Source organism: Grammomys surdaster, unplaced genomic scaffold, assembly GCF_004785775.1.
Source record: "Grammomys surdaster isolate TR1022 unplaced genomic scaffold, NIH_TR_1.0 125979, whole genome shotgun sequence".
In the NCBI taxonomy this organism is placed as follows: domain Eukaryota; kingdom Metazoa; phylum Chordata; class Mammalia; order Rodentia; family Muridae; genus Grammomys; species Grammomys surdaster.
Window position 1 is genome coordinate 5,590,886 of NW_021620795.1, and position 21,368 is coordinate 5,612,253.

General features: G+C 49.1%; 1 protein-coding gene across 1 annotated transcript in view; it reads left to right on the forward strand.

Moving 5' to 3' along the window:
* The first annotated feature begins 1,899 nt into the window (after positions 1 to 1,899).
* Tkt (transketolase) overlaps positions 1,900 to 21,368 on the forward strand; it is a 24,338-nt gene continuing 4,869 nt past the window's right edge. The window contains exons 1-7 of the mRNA XM_028754098.1: positions 1,900 to 2,095; positions 11,612 to 11,729; positions 12,599 to 12,712; positions 13,332 to 13,429; positions 17,806 to 17,997; positions 19,388 to 19,506; positions 20,679 to 20,872. Coding sequence (XP_028609931.1) covers positions 1,989 to 2,095; positions 11,612 to 11,729; positions 12,599 to 12,712; positions 13,332 to 13,429; positions 17,806 to 17,997; positions 19,388 to 19,506; positions 20,679 to 20,872 — 942 coding nt within the window. The 5' untranslated portion in view covers positions 1,900 to 1,988. The remainder of the gene's footprint in view (positions 2,096 to 11,611; positions 11,730 to 12,598; positions 12,713 to 13,331; positions 13,430 to 17,805; positions 17,998 to 19,387; positions 19,507 to 20,678; positions 20,873 to 21,368) is intronic.

Below are 21,368 nucleotides of genomic sequence, written 5' to 3' on the forward strand. Positions count from 1 at the left end.
TCTACAGAGTGAGTTCCAGGACAGCCAGGGCTACACAGAGAAACCCTGTCTCAAAAAAAAAAAAAAAAAAAAAAAGACTTTGATTTCAAGGCTGACCTTGGGGAAGACAAAAGGCACTGAAATAGGATGAAATCCAGCATGAACCCAATTAATGTGGAATCCCAGGTAAAACAAGATCTTAGAAGCCTATAGTGGCCAAGATTTAGGGACATTTTCACTAGGGTGGGTACATAGAAGTTAGCATTTTTTTCATTACAGTTATCACATGCATATATATATATATATATATATATATATATATATATATATCCCACTCAGTCTGTAGAACGTTATTGGTGTGCATGTTTTCTAAGTTGACCATTTGGTATTGGGTAACCACTTGGTGTGCTCTTTCTGGGAGAAGACTACTTCTCCCACTCTTAGGATTCCTTAGTTGCCTATAGATCTTTGTATAGGGTTGAAAGAAAGCAAGGATGGATATATGGAAGGGATTGGAGGGAAGAAAAGAAAGAGAGAAATGTTGTAACTATTTTATAAAAAAGACATTTGGATATACAGAAATGAACATTCAGAAATGAAAGCATATACTTCTCTAGCTTATCTTTCCATTCCCAAATAGATTATAATTTCCCACTGTGAAGAAGAGGAGGACGAGGGAGGAGGAGGAGGAGGAGGAGGAGGAGGAGGAGGAGGAGGAGGAAGAAGAAGAAGAAGAAGAAGAAGAAGAAGAAGAAGAAGAAGAAGAAGAAGAAGAAGAAGGAAGAGAAGTGCCATTGGACAGGTTGAGAAATGGAGTTGGAAGGCCCAAAGGTTTCCAAGGTTTGCCTCCTTGACCTGTTGATGTGCAGAGGACAGAGGTGGCACTTGCTAAGGATCTGATGGTGGAACACTCTGAGGCCATATCTCTCCAGTCCCAGGTCCAGCCCTGGCAGACAGGCACCAGGAGGGCCAGCCCCTTTGGGCAGGGCAAGCAGAAGCCAGGAGCTATAACACACCACACTGGCAGTCTCACTGGAACACCTGGGAAACAAGCCAGACAGGGAGTGCTTGGGGGAGGGGTGTCCACTTGCACAGGGCCCATTGTCTCATGATTCTGAGTTTAAGCTCTGTGGAGGACACAGAGAGGACCTGGACCAAGGCTGTACTGGTGCCTTCCTCTGCCTCTGCCCAGCACCCATTCACAGGCTTGCCTTTGTATCCTCTCTGTAAAATGCAACTTCCTCCACCAGAAACAGTATTGGCCCGAGTATATGGCATGGATCTAATGAGACAGATCCAGCAAGACTGTGAAGGCAACGCTTTCTGTTACTGCCGCTCATTCCTCTCAGCTCCATCGGGTCTGGTAAGAGCAGTAGGTGCTCCTGTCCCTACAGACCTAGAGGCAAACTCAGTTACTTCTCTGAATCCACTGTTGTCCATAGGCTCTAGTAGTCTGAGACCAGCCTCCTCCCAGTAACTTCTCAGTATTATGGTTTCTGGCAGTGTCTATTCATTCTCATGCCCTGTACAGGCCTGGGATCTTGGATTGGGGAGAGTCTGTTGCAGCGCCACCCATCAGCCCTGTAATCTCAATCTGACTTTTTCCTTAGAAAAGTGCAGTTACTGATGAGTATCTCTCTTCTCAGTCCCACCCAAGTCAGCCACCGAACTCTGAGCCATGCTTAGAACCTGGAGTAGTGGAAAAGTTATTTAGTTGCTATTGTTAAGTGTGTGTGGTTAATTCCAAAAGAGCACTGTGCTGGGATAGACAACCCAGGCCTGGCGGCTTCCAAGTGGCCACTAAATGCGGGGCGTGGCCAGAGGCCTCTCGTCGGCCTGGGGTGATTCAGCGCCCCGCCCCACCCCCGCCCCGCCCCCATGGGCGGGTCCTAAGGTATCTTAACGCGCCCGCCCGCAGCACCCGGCCTCGGTCACTGTGGGTCGCTTCCTGCGCCGCCGCTGGCTCTGTGTCTCTGTCCTCAGCGTCCTCGTCCTCGCCCGACCGCGCCATGGAAGGTTACCACAAGCCAGATCAGCAGAAGCTCCAGGCCCTGAAGGACACAGCCAATCGCCTGCGCATCAGCTCCATCCAGGCCACCACCGCGGCAGGCTCAGGGTGAGCGCGCACTTCTGGCAGGGCGGGGAGCCGGGTCCCGCGGCCTCGCTGGCTCCGTGTCGCGCAGCACGATGTCGCCACGAGGGCGCGGTCAGATGGCGGAGCCTTCCGCTGCTCCGGAGCGGCTGGGTTCGGCCGCGTGGGCCTCGGGTCTCGCGAGCGCCTCCAGCCGGCCCGGGCTTTCCAGTTCCCGCTACACCGGGGCGCGCCTCCTTGCTCTGCGGCTGCAACCGGGAGGCCACCATGACTGCTGGCCGGAGAACCCTGCGCACGTGTGGGCTCCAGCTCCCTCCACCAGTCTGTTGGTTCCACTGGTTTGCAGATGGGGAAACTGAGGTTCCGGGTTTATATCAGTTGCCCAAGGTCACAGCCAGAGCTGGAATTTCAGCCCTTGCAGTGTAGGCAGAGAATGTGTGTGGAGCCCACCATTTTGCAAGAGACTGGGGGCCCACCTTTCTCTTCATCTCTAACCACGCTCCCCTCCTCGACACTTACTGTCTCTCTTGCTATCTATGGGCTAGGAACCTGCTTTGGATCCCGGCGCTGCTGAAGACTCCAGGGTGGGGGCAGGGAGGTGACTTGAGGATGCAACACCACGAGAGGCAAAGATTAGACCCGAGGCAGGAGGTTGGAGTGCGAGTCTGGGGACAAGGGGGGTTGCAAAGCTTGTAGAAAGAAGGGGAGAGGCCCACGCGAAATGGGAAGTTCTCGGGTAACGGTGTTTGCACGTTGAGTGGTTTCAAGAAGTTCTGAGGTCTCCATCGGGCCTGGTGTGAGACCTGAGAAAGGGAGGTGTGAGCTTATTTGGAATGGTTTCAGGGACTGGGCAGGGATTTTTCAGGAAACCAGCCAAGCTGTGAGTTCCACACAGGACATATTATTAAAGGAGTGCATCTCTCTGGCCTTTTACCGTGGGTTCCTACTTACTTAGCCCTTGTGCTTTTAAGACGAGATGTCCTCAGAAGGTTTGAACTGGGAGCTGTTGGCCACCCAACTTCCCAGGCATACTTTGGACCTGTTATCTGTCTTGGTTTTAGATCGCTGCCTATGATATAGGGTGTTCCCTGCCCTAGTAGAGATCTGACTTCCTTTCAACAGTGTCCTCTCCCTAGCCCTGGGCAGAGAAGGTCTTCACATCCATATCCATTATTGCTTGTTCTTTACTGGCCCCTACATCTCCCTCCAGCTCTGAAGTCTAGTGAGAGGCAGAGCAGTTGACTAACAGGTACCTATGCAGCTGAGCATTCTACAAAGCTGGAGAAGCATGCAGACCTTTCTAGGATCAGGGAGAAACTAAGTGGGTATACCTGGGTGACACAGCGCCCTTGATTTGCATTCTGATAGTCAGTTTACACATGAAGACACTGAAGTGTCATATGTTAAGTTGATTTCCCCAGACTGGTAATCAGTGGCTATTTAGTACTGTCTGCTGTGGGGCTGGCCTATCAGAAAGTCCTCTTGGGCACATGAGCTGTATTGGCTGCAGGGGCAGAGAAAGTCACCTCCAATTGGAGAAAAACTAAGTAACATTTACAGCTCTAAGGAGCTTACTTCCAAAGCAGGGGTGGTCTCCAGGGGAAAAGGTTGAAGGTGGCTACAGAGTTACACTCCTGTTTACAATGTGGCCTTAGGCACTCACTAAACTATGTATCTATGTGCAAATGGAAGAGGTGGGTATGCAAAATATGGGCGTGTTGGTTGCCTGTTCTGGTATATATTTTCCTTGCAGAAAGGTACTACTTGGAGACATCTTGTTTTTCAGAAGGAAGTAACATTGCTTCTCAACTTCTGTCACAAGAATGATTTTGAAACGTGTGTGCAAAGAGTGTGTGCGTGTCAGAAAGTATTTGGGGAAGACTTGGGACGTGAGTGTATTTTGGCTCCTGGATGTTTATTTGGAGGCTCACTACAGTGAGAGAGTTCCTCAAGGGAAGGCAGGCTCAGTGCTGAAGTTCTGACCCAGTCAGTTGCAGACACTGAACTGACCACCTAATCAGTATGTCCCATCCTTTGGGACGAATTTGGGTGATGGTTTCAGGATGGCAAGAAGTCCTGAATGGACAGCCTTCCCACGTTGCCTCATCAGCACTGTAGACAATAGATTCCACAAGGCCACAGAAAGTAAGTACACTGGCCTCTGTGAGGGGAGCTGGGTGGACAGTACATCCACAGGCCAGACTCTCTGGGGTCATCTTTTTCTGCATGCAGAAGCAGCTCTGGCAAGGGTCCAACACATCCAAACTTCATTAAAGAAGCTTCAGTGGCTTTGTCAGAAGTGGCCAGGTTGCTGTTGCTGGTAAGAGTTCTCAGCCCTTACCTTGCAGGGCTAGGTTGTATTAGCCAAATGGAAGCAAGTGTCATCTGAGGATGCACCAGAGTCAGACCTGATTTAAAGGAGAAGTAGTCTTGTGCTTTTGGCTATTCCCTTAGGCTTTGGGGAGAGTACCTGGGAGGATAGGGCAGACCCAGACCTGGCTTATGAGCACAGGAGTTAGGTCTAAAAGTCTCTGTTCTGAACAACAGATGTATTTGTCAGAAAGATTCTACCTTCCTCAGACCTCCTATTTCTCCATCTTTAAGTGATGGGATCTTACAAAAGTGGTTAGTCTCCCACCCCACCCCCCATTCCCATATAACAAGATACATGAGGCTAACTTTACAGAAAAAAGTTGGTTTTTTGTTTGTTTTGGAGAGTTTTTTGTTGTTGTTTGGGGGGGGAGTTGATTTTTTGATTTTTGAAGACAAGGTTTCTGTGTGTAACAGTCCTGGCTATCCCCAAACTCACTTTCTAGACCAGGACAATTTTGAGCTCACAGAGAACTGCCTGTCTTTGCCTCCCAAGTGCTGGGATTAAAGGTGTGTCACACACACACACACAAAGAAAAGGGTTTTTTATTTTGGTTGGATTTTGTTGGTTTTTTTTTTTTTTTTTTTAGATGTCTTTATTTTATGTATGTGTATGAGTTTTGCCTGCGTGTATGTATATGTACATGCCTGGTACCTGTGAAGGTCAAAAGAGTCATTGGATCCACTGGAACTGGAATTATGGGTGGTTGTGAACCATCATGTAGGTGCTAGGAATGGGACCTAGGTCCCTGAAAAGAGCAAAAAGTAAATTTAATTCCCCAAGTTTACTCTCCAGACCAAAGATAAGGTTGTTAAGTTGGATTTTGTTGTTGTTTTGTTTGGTTGGTTTTGGTTTGTTATTGTTATTTAAACTTAGTTTTAGATGGAGAAAGTCCAAACAGCATGTGTGGGTGAGGCTCATGGTGGGAACGTGTGTGAGAGGAAGAAACACAGCCAAAGAGGAAGATGGAGACCAAGGAAGGGTCTCTCAAACCACAGTTCCCCTAGAAAACATAGCCCAAGTTCACCTAAGGACCCCCCAGGGTTCCACACCACCTCTACACTCAGGACCAAATTTCCAATGGGAAACACATAAATAGCTTCCACACTACAACTTCTAAGCCAGGTGTCTTAGGAGTGAAGCTGAGGGTTCAGAGTGAGTAGCCCCTGAGTCCCAAGCACTGCTTGTGGAAGTGTTTATTTTCCTGTTCCCAGCTCTAGCATTCAGTAGCATTCTGACCAACTGTGCAGAGGGCCCTCTCAGGACTCAAGCCTCTGTGTGGAATCAGCCCTTTGAGCAGAAAAGGGCCTCCAAGGACCAGCTCCTTTCAGGCTGCCTCCGGCCTTCTGACTGAGGCAAGAGCAAAGCCTTGCGGTTAAGATTGCTCCAGCAGCAGCAACAATGTTTCTCAATTCAGGGTGAAGACACCTGGCAGCTCTTGGCCTACTGGATTCTTTGCCTGGGTAACCTGTGTGTCAGCAGAGCTAACGGCCAGTATTCCTTAAAGCTAGGAACAAGGAGTGGGCACTACATTAGGATCTGCTGGAGATGACCTCATGGATTCCTGTGAACTCAAACTGGCTCCTAGACTTGGCCCAGTGTCTCCAGAGCCTAGTCCTGCAGGGACCTGAACAGAGCTGGGATTTTAGGCAGGGTGCCCATGTACTTAGAGGTAGAGCAGAGCTCATACTGGGGCCTCTTGCTTGGCATCCATGGCCAGTGGAGAGCATGACAGCTAAAGGCGGTACAACTTGCTGAGGAAGTACAGAGTCCTGAGAACTTCCTCCATGGGCTTTCTGAGCTTTCTGAGAGCACTGCTCTCCTTCCACAAACAGATCTGTAACAGCTCTGTGGAGGGGTGCTTTACAAAATGAAAGGGTTTTTGTTGTTGTTGTTGTTGTTTTGTGGGGTTTTTTTGTTTTGTTTTGTTCGAGACAGGGTTTCTCTGTGTAGCCCTGGCTGTCCTGGAACTCACTCTGTAGACCAAGCTAGCCTCGAACTCTTGAACTCAGAAATCTGCTTGCCTCTGCCTCCCAAGTGCTGGGATTAAAGGTGTGCGCCACCGCCCAGCAAGAATGAAAGGGTTTAAATGCACACTTCTGGCTTGTAATGCTTCTGTGGTACTAGAAAATGGACCCAGAGCCAGGCCTACCACTGAATTGTATTCTCAGCTAATTTTGAGATTTAAAAAAAAAAAAAATCTAGATAGTTACCAAAATTAGTGACTTTATCACTTCTAACTTTAGGACATTTCCCAGCCTCTGAAAGGTCTCTCTTGCCCAACTGGATCTGATTCCTATCTCTGTAAATTTAATTCTTCTGAGTATTTTATAATAATGCAATTGGACAGAATGAGGTCTTTCGGTCTGGCTCCTTGCACATGGTATTATATGTCAATGTGCCGGCATGATTTTTCTTGCTTCATTTCTTTCTATAGCTCACTATTCCCTTGTATGTCACAAATTCATTCACCAGTCTCTCTTACCATCCTGCTTTGTCCTAGCTCTGCTGATGGCAGACACAGGTCGCCTGGCTTCTGAGAACCCTAACAGTCCCAGCCTCAAAATGAGAAGTCCATTAGACTTGATCTGTGATAACATCTGTACAACCATTAACTTAAGCTGGTTCAGAAGAGGGAAAGCAGGACGAAGATCCAAAAAAATGGTCTGAGGTCCAGGCCAGGTTCGTTCTGGGTAGGAATCAGCTCACTGTCTGAGGGACTTCCATCTGACACCCTGAATTTATTTAGAAATAAGATGTTACTCTATAGCCCAGGCTGGCCTGGAACTCACTATATAGAACAAGCTGTCCTTAGATTCATGGGAAAGCTCTTTTGCCCCTGCCTCGAAAGTGCTGAGATTACAGGTGTGCACTGTCATACCCAACTTACCAAATATGGGGGGGGGAGGGAGGTGTATTTTAAAAAGAGCTTCAAGAGAAGCATGAGGACCTGAGGTCAGATCCCCAGCACTCATGTAAGAAGCTCAGTGTGGCTGTGCACACCTGTAATCCCAGTGCTGTTAGGATATCCCTGGGAGTTCACTGGCCACCCGGTCTAGCCAGTTAGTGGACTGCAGGTTCAATGAGAGACTGTCTCAGAAAATAAGATAGGGAGATGATAGAGGGGGAGGCAACTTCTTTGTTGCCTTACCTTTCCTTTTTTTTGATACAGGGTTTCTCTGTGGAGCCCTGGCTGTCCTGGAACTCACTCTGTAGACCAGGCTGGCCTTGAACTCAGAAATCCGCCTGCTTCTGCCTCCCAAGTGCTGGGATTAAAGACGTGCGCCCCCACCGCCCGGCACCTTATCTTTCCTTATCTCCTGCTATCCCACAAAACACCCTGATTTTGCCTTTATTCTGTCTTCTTTATATAATTTTGCCTTTATTCTGTCTTCTTTATATGATGTGCATAAATTACATGTGAGTATATTCACAGACAATGTAGTCTTCTCGGTTGTGTCTCTGGTGTACAGTTTTCATGCTGTGTTAGTGAGGTGACACTGATGTTGGGTCCATAAAGGGTAGGACACTCGTTGGTACTGACTGCTGTATGGTTCTCCACTGTATTTCATTCATCTGTTGATGCATGGAAGAATTGGTTCCAGATTATTCCTTGTTTAATGTGGGAAAATTCCTGTTTGTTCCTTGGAGTACATTTGGAACGTATGATTGCATTCCTGTGTGTATTGGCTTTGCTGGGTCTTGGGGAATATACCTCTCCAACATGTTCATTCTATGTGGCTAAGTGGCTCAGGTTTCCTCCTTCTTGAGCAAGTTTGGGTAATTTATATTTCACCAGAACATTTTCTGTTTTCAAATCTATTTATATCAGGTAGATCAGAATATTTACCATATACTTGTACCTTGAGTTCTACTTTAAACAACAACAATGCTTCATGGTGGTGGCACACACCTTTAATCCCAGCACTCAAGAGGCAGAGACAGGCAGATCTCTGAGTTCGAGGCCAGCCTGGTCTACAGAACTAGTTTGACAGCCAGGGTCATACAGAGAAACCCTCTCTTAAAATCTAAAAGACAGACAGACAGACAGAAGTTGGCTAGATTTTCAGTCTACCAACTGCTTCACCACTCCTGTGACTAGCTTTTGGGCTAGAAGTGTAGTGTGTCATTAGAGTGCTTGCCTTGCTCGGCAGCCCTGGGTCCAATCCCCAGCACTGCCCTGCAAATAATAACTTAGAAAGAACAAGCTCTTGGCTTTCATTCTTTATATTAAACATTTGCTTACTGTTTCATGAATTTCTGGGGGTTTTATTTTTTATTTTATGTGTATGGATGTTTTGCATGCAATGATGGCAGAGGCCAGAAGAATGTGTTGGAGCCCCTGGTGCTGGAGTTGCAGATGATTGTCCACCTCCATTATGGGTGCTGGGAATTGAACCTGGATCCTTTGGAAGAGTCATTAGTGTTCTTAACCTCTGAGCCATCTCTAGCTCTTGTTTTATTTTTAATCTTTTTTTCTGGACTAAAGTGTTAGCTCATACCTGCATTAGGGCCTGAGAACCCTCAGAACCCATCTACAGAAGCTGGGCACGGTATATGCTCATAATTCTGTACAGAGGTGGCAGAGATGAGCCTGGTAAGTCCCAGGCCAATAGATTGTCTCACAAATCAACTAAGGTACATAGTGCCTGAGGAAAGACCACCGAGGCTCTTACATGCATGTACATATGTACACCTGTACACGTTGTCACACAGATCTTTTTTTCTGCTCTCTTTGAGCTCAGTCCCCTTGTACTTCGGCAGCTTGATTGAGAAGCTTGAGAAAGTACATGGCCCTTTGGGCCAAGGCAGCATTTTTAAACAAGCAGCCGAGTCTATTTGTAACGTCTGTGCAGCACAGAGAACAGGTGGTAGGGTAAATACCTCCACCTCTATCTTCACTCTAGGTTCACCTGTATCTTCAGGTGAACTATATATGACACCTGCAGACATCTGGCTCAGGCAGCCTGGATTGCAAGGAGAGTTCAGACCTTGAAGCCACAGGTCCCTATGCTTCTAGCCCCAGGGATGGTTAAGAGCGGCGTTTCCGCGTGCTCACTCAGCGCTTTATAGTTTACAGCATCTTCTCTCAATCTCTGGCTCATTCTTTCCTCTTGCATGGAGCGACTCAGGTGAACCACGGCGAAGGCCCTGAGAAGCTTGGCGGTGGCCAATCAGCTTTTGCATTATCCTTCACTGGGTTACCTAAGCACTTCCTCACAGCATCCCCATTCAGAAACAAAGATGCGGAGCCCCAGAGATGAGTAAGTCATGTGGCAGCCCGTATCCCCCACTCAGAAGGCATATAGTAGGTATGAAGACAACAACAGCAGCTGGCCAGAGGTGTTACAGGCTTCCTCTTTGGGGCCTAGTAAGGAGAGCTTAAATCAATGGTTTGTTCTACTTGTCAACAAGATCTCTCCCTCCTTGTGTCCTCTGTGTGAGCCTGGCCATTCCTCTGCCACAGACATCATCACTGTGCCATAGTTTCTCTGAGTCCTTAGTTATGCTCATGCAAGAGTGTCGCCCTGAGGTCAGTAGGTGGAGTCCCGCTATCTTGCTGGGCACTTCCTTCCCCGCTGGAGCTTCCTCCTCACAGCTGTGACATTTTGCAACCCCCTCTCTAAAATTTTTTTTTTTTTTTTTTTTTTGGTTTTTCGAGACAGGGTTTTTCTGCATAGCCCTGGTTGTCCTGGAACTCACTCTATAGACCAGGCTGGCCTCGAACTCAGAAATCTGACTGTCTCTGCCTCCCAAGTGCTGGGATTAAAGGCCACCACCGCCCAGCTCTCTAAAATTTTTATTGGATTTTTTAAAGATTTATTTTATCTTCAGTTGTGTGTCTGTGTATGAGTATGTGCATAGGTGTGTAGGTACCCATGGGGGCCAGAAGGTGTCAGAACCCCTGGAGCTGAGGTTCCAAGCAGCTCCTGATGTGCTGGGATCAGACCTTGGAACTTGTGGAAGAGCAGTATGTGCTCTTAACCACTGAGTCTTCTTAGGAATGAGGGAGTACTCGGGTGGGAAGGGCAGTTGGTCTGGGGTGTTCTGCAACTGAGGTTGGTACTGGGAGCCAGGGACTAGGGTCCCTGTGAGACAGGCAAGACTTTTTCGTTCACATGTCCTCACCTCCCTCTTTTCAGGTGTAGTGTCTTTCCCCCATGACCAGGAGTTCATAGAGATGGTTAAGTATGAGGCTTCTGTGTGTTGAGAACTAAACCAGCATGGACCGTCCCGGACTCCTTTACTAACGTGTCTATGCTGAGAGCGATTTACCCCTAACCTGATGGGGAGCCCCAGAGGGGAGGAGGCCGCTGCTGTGACTCCCACCCAAGGTTGCATGTGCCCTTGGGCTTGGTGTTGGCATGTTTTAGTGTGAAGCGTCTGGAACAACAACATCAGGGCTGAGCAGAGCTGCATGTGGGGGAGCTGACCTTAGTAGAGTACCGCTAGGCAGACTCTGGAGCAGGCTGGGCGCTGCAGCCTCTGGCTCCACTCCCAGGGTAGGGACCAGGTTAATCAAGTGATCAAAGACTCTAAAATAGAGACCCTACCACTCCAGAGCTGGAAGGGCGGGTTCTTGCCTTCGACAGCCCACCTTGGCTCTTGTCCACCAGGCAGAAGAGTTGTTACCTTTATGATATGAGCTTGTGTGTTGCTAGCTTTCGGAGTGTCCATTTAAAACACAACCAGAAAACTAATTAATGTCCGATGTTTCAGGTTTACAAACCTTCTCTTATCCCTCTGCCTATAACCCCAGGGGACCCTGGGGTGGGCAGAGTGCTCCTCATAAGCAGGTGAACTCTGGGCAGTCCCCTTGAGGTGGGGCTCCTTGGTCAGTTGTATCATGCCTCCACTGTTGAGTCCTTAGATTCCCTGTAGGAACTCCTAGGTGGGGACTAAGCTCTACCCTCATACTCAGTACTCTCTAGATGGTATGGCAGTCCCTGGGACTCATTAGCCACTCCAGATCCTAAGCCATCAAAGTGGCCTTCTTTAAACCCATACCACATTTATAAGGAGCAGGAGCATGTAGCTCTGAAGAACAGGGCCTGCGTGAGTCTCCTCAGAACAGGCATCCCCAGGCCTGTGACACATGCCAGAGTGGATGTTGTAGATCAGGGTCTAGGGCCACGGTGCTCACGTCTGTCTTCCCTCCTTGGCCATAGACACCCTACATCATGCTGCAGCGCTGCCGAGATCATGGCTGTCCTATTTTTCCACACCATGCGCTACAAGGCCCTGGATCCCCGAAACCCTCACAACGATCGCTTTGTGCTTTCCAAGGTAAGAGCCCTGCTGTCTGCCACACCTACCTGGGGCTGGGCCCTGTGATGCTTGGAATGTGAGTGGCCTTGGAGGAGAGACCCACCTGTTCAGTGCAAGTCCCAGCCCACCCTCCTCCACCTGCTGGTCCTACTCGTCCTTCCTGTCTTGTGCTGATCTGGTAAATTGAACCAGAGCTAAGGAACCAATTCCCAAAATGGATTACTCTTCAGGTAGCCTGAAAGACTCTCCAGTTCGGGGTATGGGGCAGCAGCAGAACCTGTGCTCCTGCTGAGTGTGTGCTCAGTTTTGATACTGACAGGCAGTACTCAAATCCAGGTCAGAAGGTCTGGATTCGTTATCTTCTGCCTGAGTCCCTCTGTTGTCTAGCATCCTGGGGACCAAAGCTTGCTCTCCTTGTGACACTCCACTGCAGTTTGGGAGTGCAGACACCCTGCCTTTCCTCTTCTGGTAAAAATCACAGCCACAAACCATACCACAATTGCCCCCAAATCCACCTGTCCTCTGGCCCAGCTCAACAGCCTCTGGCTTCCCAAGACAGGCTGTGGGCCTTAGAAGTCTGTCCAAGTCTGTCCATGCCAGAAACAAGGATTAGGGTGGCGGCTGCCTGCTGGAGTTTTGGACTCATGCAGCTGCAGCTGTGCCCCCTGCACCTGTCATGGTGCCTACCCACTTTTGGCTGTGGGAACTTTGGGCTGAAAACCAAGAGTCTGGAGAGGGATGAAAGGGGAGAAGCCTTCTCTGGCTTCCTCATCTGAAATGGATATCCTGGTTGGCCTGCTCAGCCAGGCCCCAAGCTCCATGTGCAGTGGGAATGATCCCAGCAGCTCTGCCTGTGACCTCCTCCTTGTGCACCCCATCCCCCTCAGGGCCATGCAGCTCCCATCTTATATGCAGTCTGGGCTGAAGCTGGCTTCCTGCCCGAGGCGGAACTGCTGAACCTGAGGAAGATCAGCTCTGACTTGGATGGGCATCCTGTCCCGGTAAGTCCCCCAAAGGGCAGCCTCCTGGACTTCCCGAGCTTCCCTTCCGTGCACGAGCCCCTGAACCAGGAGTGGGTACTACCACTCAAGAGAGCTCCCTAGAGAGACAGTAAAGAGGTGGTACCATGGCACAAAAGGAATGAAGCAGTTTGCACCTCAGTGCCAAGTTGATCCCAGCACGTGCTGGCACATCTCGGGCACGCTGTGGTGTAGGTATTCAGTGGGGCCGGATGCTCTCCCGGGCACGCTGTGGTGTAGGTATTCAGTGGGGCCGGATGCTCTCCAGTATTTATTATATTTTCTCTATTACTGACCTCCAGCTTTATGTGGTAAGCTGTGCTTATTATACATGAGGCCACTAAAGCTCAGAGAGGTTTAGTTCCCAGCCTGAGGTCACACAGTTCACTAGAGGACACACAGTTCACTAGAGGCTTAGAACTGAACCCACTCGGGTAATGACTTTGCTGTTTGAATAAGAAGGGCCTTCTGCAGGGGAGGGGCTCACTCACTGGCTCTGGGTGCAGATGCTGCCCTGACTGCCATGAGGGGAGGGGTATAAGTTGGAAACAAACAGCTCTTTACTCAACCCTTGAATAACTGTGTCTCTCTCTTATGACAGAAACAAGCCTTCACCGATGTGGCCACTGGCTCCCTGGGCCAGGGCCTGGGAGCTGCTTGTGGGATGGCATACACAGGCAAATACTTCGACAAAGCCAGGTAACACCTGCTCCCTACTTGGTAACTTTGAGAAAGGATCCTCAATGGCTCAAGTTAAGTCCTGCCCACATTGCCCCTAGCTGCTCTTCTTGCCTGACTGGGGCTAAGTAAGATAAAGATGAACCATCTTCTGTTCTCAAAGCCCCGAAGATGATGACACAGACAGCGCCTTTTCAGATGAGACAGACTCAGAGGACAGAAGGGACCCACCCCAGAGTCTGGCTGCCAGGCCACGTTTGCTCCCTGAGTATATGAGTACATGGTACTACCACACACACTCAGTCTGTGCCTGGACCCTGGAAGTGTCAGAGGAGCCCCTCTCCCCACCCTGATGTTTGACCAGGAAGCTTGGCCTGAGCTACTTGCTTTTGTATTTGAAGAGGATTAAATTGTGTTCCAGAGGGCTCCAGGGTCCTTGGGTCACCTCCCTTTGGCTAGTAAGGAGACTGCAGTATGTGGGTACAGCCTGGTAGGTAGGTTTAGCTATTCTGGCATCAAGTGGTTTGTAGAACTCCCAGTGCCCTCAGGACAGATTTCAGCCACGTGATCTGCTGTGGACAGGTTGTGTCTAGGAAGCAAAGTGTACAAGCTGCTAGGAGTAACCACTGGTCAGAACAGTTCCTCCAGGTCACCATGTGGGAGCAAGGCTGCATGCTAATTTTCAGCTAGATAAGCCCCTGTGAGATGGGAGAGGCATGAGGATGAAGAGACTAGGGACAATACTCACCTAGAGTGTCCAGAAGGGACACCCATAGTCCCCAGGTGCCCTGTAGGCAAAGAGCTTCCTAGGAAGACTGGAGGGGACTGGCCTACAGCCAGGGACATCTCACTTCCCTGAAGGCCAGCCTACAGAAGAGTGGCCACAGTCAGGTCCCTCTGAGGACAGGTGGCTTCAGGAAGCTTCATAGCTCTCCCCACACACTGGGGCAGTTCCAAGTCAGTGTCTAGGAGAGCCCCAGCCCTTCTATGACCCAACCTCTCAGTCCAGGGTCACTTGGACAACAGCCATTGCTGCAGTTCCCGGCTGAGCTTTAGGGCTGGCGTAGCCACACCCAGAAGTGATTCACTCTGAGGTGAGGTGTCTCAGAGAATGAGGTGTATTCTTAAGAACATTTTATCTGGCTTCGAAACATAGATGTGAGTTAATTATTCCCTACAGTTGCTTGAAATAATTCCCTGTGAAGGATCATTTCCTGACTTCAACATAATAGAACAAGCCAGTGTAGAGAGAAGGGCTTTAGTAGGTTCCCAGAGGCTGTGCTGGCTTAGAGCCAGGGTTGGCTGAGACCTGGGCCCTCAGACAGTACCCAAAGGGTGGGGGGGACTCAGATCGCTTAGGGCACCAAGAGATTATCAGGCCCAGCCAGGCACCAAGCGGTAGCATGCTGATAGAGCTGAGTATATACTGGCATGGTCTCCCTGTAAGTTCTTTTTAAAGTTTTGTTTTATTTTGTTTTTAAGATCATTTATTCATCAACAATGATAACAACAAAAAAAAGTTCTCAGTGTTTTCAAATTCCTGGTATGTTACTCTTTGAGATTCAAGGACAATATATCATTGTCCTAGAGTTTTCAAAATTATGATACTTTAAACATAATGTCTAACAGTCTTCACAATCTATAATTTGTATAGCTAAAATTCTTATTTACAAGAATAAAACACACTAAGTAGAGTAGCACTTCCAAAAAACTACATGAGAGATATTCACTGAAAAACATAATTTAAAATTCAAGATCTCCCAGAAGACAACATCCCCTCGGTGATATTTCATGTAGATGCTGCCAGTTCAGCTCTGAGAGCAGTATTTTTAAGAAAAGAAAGAAGTGTAGCATATGACCTTAACTCTTCATTTTATTATTTATCTATATTTTGCTAAGTTGCTGTGGCTAACCTTGAATTTCTTATCCTGCCTTAGTTTATTTTTTTTTTCTTAACCCCTTTCCCTAATTTAAATCTAATAATATATTTCTTGCCCACCAAGTCTTCATAAAAAGGTTTACAGATTTGCAATCCTAATATAAGTTCACATCCTGCTTTTTAACACATTGCCTCTTCCCCTCCTCTCCCCTCCCCTCCCCCTCCCTCTCCTCTCTGGCCCCCATTTGTTGGTAAGGCGGATGTGCATGGCGCCCATGGCAAGGTGTGGAAGTCAGAGGATAACTGGAGGAGTCTAAGGCATCAGGTACCATTACCTGCTGAGCCCTTAAACATCTTAACAGTCTAGCTTGGGCATTTTCTCCGTGTTATACGAGCAGGAGCTATTTTAGTGGCTGTGTAATGTCCTGCAGACACACTATACATCATTTAGCCTGTTTTCTGTTGGACGTGCAGGATGGTTTCCGAATGGCTCTGCTGTGAGCACTGGCTTCATCTTTGTCCAAGCACATGGATTCGCCTTTGCAGCCCCTGACCCTTATTTGTTGTTTAGTTTGTCCTCTAATCTAGTAGAGCTTTTGTTTCTGCTATCTGAGGAGTAGAGTAGAAAGAATTTGTCACAATCGACATTAAGCCCGAGTGCTGGACAGTGTGTGCCTTTAATCCCTCCATGCAGGCTGCAAGGCTACATAGTGAAACCCTGTCTTCACAATGAAAATGAATCACACGCATTAGGCAGGCACCTCTGCCTGACACTGTTGCTGGTTTTGGACTGGCCTAAGTCTATAGTTTTTAAGCACATCTCATATCTTTGATGTTTTTAGCAGGAGAGCTAAGGTTTTGACTATATAGTAAGTTAGCAACTCTTCCACTGAGTGGCTCCCCAAGCCCCAACATCTTTGAATTTTTTTGAACCCTAAGTAAGTAAGTCTAGTATTAGGAATTCAGTCATTGACTGGGTGCCTTTTTAATTAACAGTCTCTGGACAGCGGTACTAATACCTATATTCAAATGGATCGCAGTATAGTGCCAATCCCTAACTCTTGACAGGTCAGGCTTCTCTAGACCCCCCCCCCCCCATATCTATTCAGACTAGTCTCAGGACCTTAGGGTACCCTCCTCACCTTAGTCTTTTGGCCCTGTGGGGCCAGCCTTGTCTCTGATCTTGACATACAGGGCTGTGCTGTAACTCTGCATGGCTCCTGTCTGACTTTCTGGAAGTGTGTTGAGGATGTGACACAGCCATTCAAACCCTCCTAGAAGCTCTTTCGTGAGGTCAGGATCCCTACATGCCTGCCTCTCTGGCTTTTATCATGGAGATCCTTTTGGGGAGCTGCTGTGTCAGGCCAGCACTCCTTGGGGTGTTGGGGCCCCTGGTAACCTGCAGGGAGAGAAAAGGTAACTTGGGAAACCAAGTTCCAAAAAAGCATGTGTCTGACATATGGGCGCTCCCTGCCAGGGTAACTAGTGGTCCCATCTAATAAACAGCTTACAGGAGAAGCCCCAGGCAGGAGACGTGAAGGGAGCTCTGGCCAGGCCTGCAGAAGTGCTGAGTCATGCTGACAGCTCTGGCTGCCTGGGACGGGGCCTGCAGTCAGTTTGAGGGCCTTTCTCAGGAGCAGCTAGGGGATATCTGTGTCCTCTGTGAGCCTGGCCAGGCAGAGACACACAGCTGGAAACTAGGCAAAGTTAGGGGTACCCCACCCCCATCCTGTCTCCTCCTGTGTGCATTTATAGCAAGGAGCTGCCAGTCCAGGAAGCAATCAAACATGTAACCTTCAGACAGGTCCTTTGTCTGTGGAGTGTTTTCTTGGTCTCTGTGGATTTGGGGAATTTATCTCAAGAAGGTCACTCAGTTCAGAGCCCAGTACCAGCCATGACTACCTCACCCCAGACCCTCACCTCTTCTGGGGCTCCTGAGTCTCAAAACCAGTCCCCTGCCTCTAGCCCCACCCCTCTTCACCCTTCCCTCCCATGGGGGCCTATGTTCTCTGAGTGCTGTGTCCTGAGTTCATGTTCTTACCCTGACACTCTGCTTTGAGAAGTCCACACTTGCCTGTGTTGAGTGGAAGCCCCACAAGAAAAAAGCCTAGAGCAAAGTCCTGGGCTTCAAAGGAGCCTCCCTGTGAGGCACCTAGTCCCTAAGCTGAGCGACTATGCCTGCTCTTCCTCTAGGTGGAGTGAGCCTGGATCCCAAGGTCCCATCCTGCTAGAGGGCTTCCCTCTCAAGCCCATTCAGCCATTCCTCCTCGGTTTCCTCTTGTGCCTATCATCTCAGCAGCCAGTCCTGTGGTTCCTGGCAGCATTGTTGTTGGGTGTGGGCTGGCCATTAGCATCCTAGTGATGCCGTTGGCCCTCTCATATCCCTGTTGCCCACCCTCCATACTCACAGGTGGCTGTCTGCACTTCTGCCCAATAGATCTTTTTGGAAGGGTGGTGTTGAGGGCTTCACACTCCCAGGGGAGAGGGACCAGCCCTACAACCTGCCTTTTGTCCACAGCTACCGAGTCTATTGCATGCTGGGAGACGGGGAGGTGTCCGAGGGCTCCGTCTGGGAGGCCATGGCCTTTGCTGGAATTTATAAGCTGGACAACCTCGTTGCCATTTTTGACATCAACCGTCTGGGCCAGAGCGACCCAGCCCCACTGCAGCACCAGGTGGACATCTACCAGAAGCGCTGTGAGGCCTTTGGGTAAGTGTGGATGGCTGTGGCCTGAGAGGGGATCTTTCAAACCAAGGGCTCTTTGACATGGTTGCATGGCCTACCACCTAGACACGGTTATAGTAAGCTCACGAGGTAAAGTTGAGGATGGGCCCTGGACCTCATGTGTTTGGGAACCCCAGCTAGCTTGGAGAGCAGAGACAGGCTCCCTCTCCTAGAGACATGGTGCAGGCTTTCTGAACTTCCCACCTGAGCTTTGATTGACAGTGAATTCAGAATCAAGTGTTGCAAAGCAGGAAAGCACACGCCAATGAAAACACACGCCAGCCTGAAGGCCCCTCACCTCAGCATTTCTCCTCAGCCCTAAAGACAACATACTCTGGAGCTGGTGGCTCTGAGGTGCCACACTGCCTGAGGGGGGTTTAGAGGGCAGGACTTGAGGGCCTGGGTGACCATCATGGCTGCCCTTGGTAATGAATCTAGGCCTGTGATTCTTGGTGGGAACACCCATCAAGGTTGTCTTGACCTTACAAAGGGAGGAGATGGGGGTTAGGAATATTTCTGTTGGGTGGATAAGGAAGTAGCCACCACAAGCCTACAGGGTCTTTTCAAGATCATACATGTCTGGAAACTTGAGTAGAATACCCTGGGGTCTATGTAATTTGCCTGTGGCCAGATTTCTTGAGTGCTCATACAACTTGCCCTGTGGCCTTGTTCAAGTTATATTGTGATATATTTTGTGTGTGTGTGTGTGTGTGTGTGTGTGTGTGTGTGTGTGTGTTGCTAAGGATGGGACTAGGACCTCATGTGTCTGGCAAGCGCTACTACCACTGAGCTACATATATACAATCTTTATTAATATGCCCAAAAAGGAGATGGAGTGGGCCTAGCTCAATGCTAAAGTTCATTCCAACCATGTACAAGTCCTTGGCTTCAATCCCCAACTGGGAGTCTGATGTTCGGGTCCACAGAGCTGTCCCAGTTCCTTGACACATGGTAGATATCGTGATTGAGTGTATAAAAGTTTGCAGCATCTGTGGAGGTCAGGTGTGTCCTCCAAATGAACACTGAGCCAAACATTTTCTGAATCTAATAACAAGTGGGTTCCAAGCCCAGTGCACTGCCTGCAAAATGGCTTAGGCGGAAATGAGAGGATCAGGACAAGAAAGACAGTGCATGAGCTAAGCTTTGGATTGTTTGGAAGGAGGGAAATTAAAACTAACCAAAGGAAGCAGAAGAATGTAGGGAAAGGAAGTTGATCGAGATGGGAACCAGTAATGTCTCAGACTTTCCAGCTGGAGTTTGGCCATGGGATGGCATACAAGCAGGCTCTAGCTGCTGGGCCGCATCCTTCCCTGAGGGCTTCTCAGGGTACTCTGGCACTTGGCTGCCCCTTACCCTGTGCTACCTCTGTCCCCAGTTGGCACACTATCATCGTGGATGGACACAGCGTGGAGGAGCTGTGCAAAGCCTTTGGTCAGGCCAAGCACCAACCAACAGCCATCATCGCCAAGACCTTCAAGGGCCGAGGAATCACAGGTCTGTGTGTGAGCCTCCCCAACCCCACAGCTACCCTTGAGCCTGGAAAAATGCCTGCCCTTGGCTGTTCCCTAAAGTGACTGGTCTCAACTGAGCCAAATGGACAGACAGAAGTTTCCTGAATGAAACAGCCACTGTACCCTACCTTACTGTAGGGAGTCACTTAATGGAGTGTCCCTGCCTGCTCTGGCCATCTACCCCGGGTTACAGTATAGCATGGCACCGTACAGCCCAGGAACTCCTGGGAAGACCCAAACTCTCCCCAAGGAAGCAGTGCAATAGAGTAGTACATGACTGAGGCCTTCACCAGTCCCAAGACGAAGGTTTCCTGCTGGAGAGTGAGGCAAGCATAGTCCCTATGCAACACCAGGGGTGGACTCCAGATCCCAAGGCCTCATTTAACCCTTGCCTACCTTAAAGATGGAAAAAAAAAAGAGTATAAGTGATCAGAGACAACGAGAACTCTCACCCTAGTTCAAACGATTGTATATATAAAAAGAAAAGACAGAAGATAGGACCGAGAATATGCGGTATATATGCCTGTGTCCCAGCACTTTGGTGGTGGAGGCAGAAGAGAGTTTTAGGCTAACCTGGGCTATGTGAGACTGTGTCTCAAAAAGAAAAGAGCTGGTAACATGGTATAGTGGGTAAGGGTGCTTCCAAAGCTGACAATTTGAGTTAATCCCTGGAACCCACATGCAGGTTTGGAGATAACTCGGATGCCTGGAAGGGTTGGTCTGTTCTTGGATCTACTTGGGCAACAGTGACATGAGGTGACTTCAGAGGGTAGTACACCTCTCTGGTCCCAGCGTGGTGAGGCTGAGAGGAGGGAGGGCCCTACTCTGCTCACCATTGTGTCAGATAAACTGGGAAGTGCTCTCTCTCCCTTCTGGCCTTCAGCTTTGTCTTCTGACAGAGATGCCTCCCAACTCCCCCCAGAACTGAGTGTGAGTCCTCCAGCAAACTTCTGCATGGGCTGTGGAGACTGGGCCCAGGGCTTGTAGGGACAGCAGCAAAGGGGACACATGTCTGCCACACATGGCTCTTCTTTCTATTCATCTGAGCCATTTCCCTGAGTGGTGGCCAGAAGTCCTTTTCTGTGACACCTCCATTGCCCTGATTTTCCTATGTGGACATTCTGACCTGACCTTCTGTCTTCTCCTGTCCTCCAGGGATTGAAGACAAGGAGGCATGGCACGGGAAGCCCCTCCCCAAAAACATGGCTGAGCAGATTATCCAGGAGATTTACAGCCAGGTTCAGAGCAAAAAGAAGATTCTGGCCACTCCTCCTCAGGAGGATGCCCCTTCAGTAGACATTGCCAACATCCGAATGCCTACCCCACCCAGCTACAAAGTGGGGGACAAGGTACCTAAATGGCTCTTTTGTAAACTGGCTGGAACTGGGGTGGACCTGGTTCTTTGGTTTCCCACAGTCTAGGCTGAGATCTGCCTTCTGGGAGAATAAGTATGGCCAAAGGGGGACTCGGGCTCCTTGTCTGCTCCCTGACTGGGCACTTAAGTGCCTGTAAAGGCTCAGAGATCCCAGGGAACTTACCTAAGTTTACACAGTAAGCTTCTAGTTGAAATGATTGCAAAGTTCAGGACTGCTTCATAGTCCAGCAAAAGCTAGGCAGAGCTGTCTTGGTCTGAGGCTTTTCCATGAGTAAACCCATCAGTGCAGCCTGCATCTGAGCCTTCTGACTCTCCGGCCCTATCTTCCTGTGTGTGGGCAGTTCCAGATGTTACTGGTCTCATTTTCTGTTTCTCTTTTTGTGTTGTTTTCAGTTTCTTGACACCAAGTTTCACTGTACAGTCCAAGCTAGCCTTAAGTTCACCATGCTCTCACCTTCACCTCCCTAGTG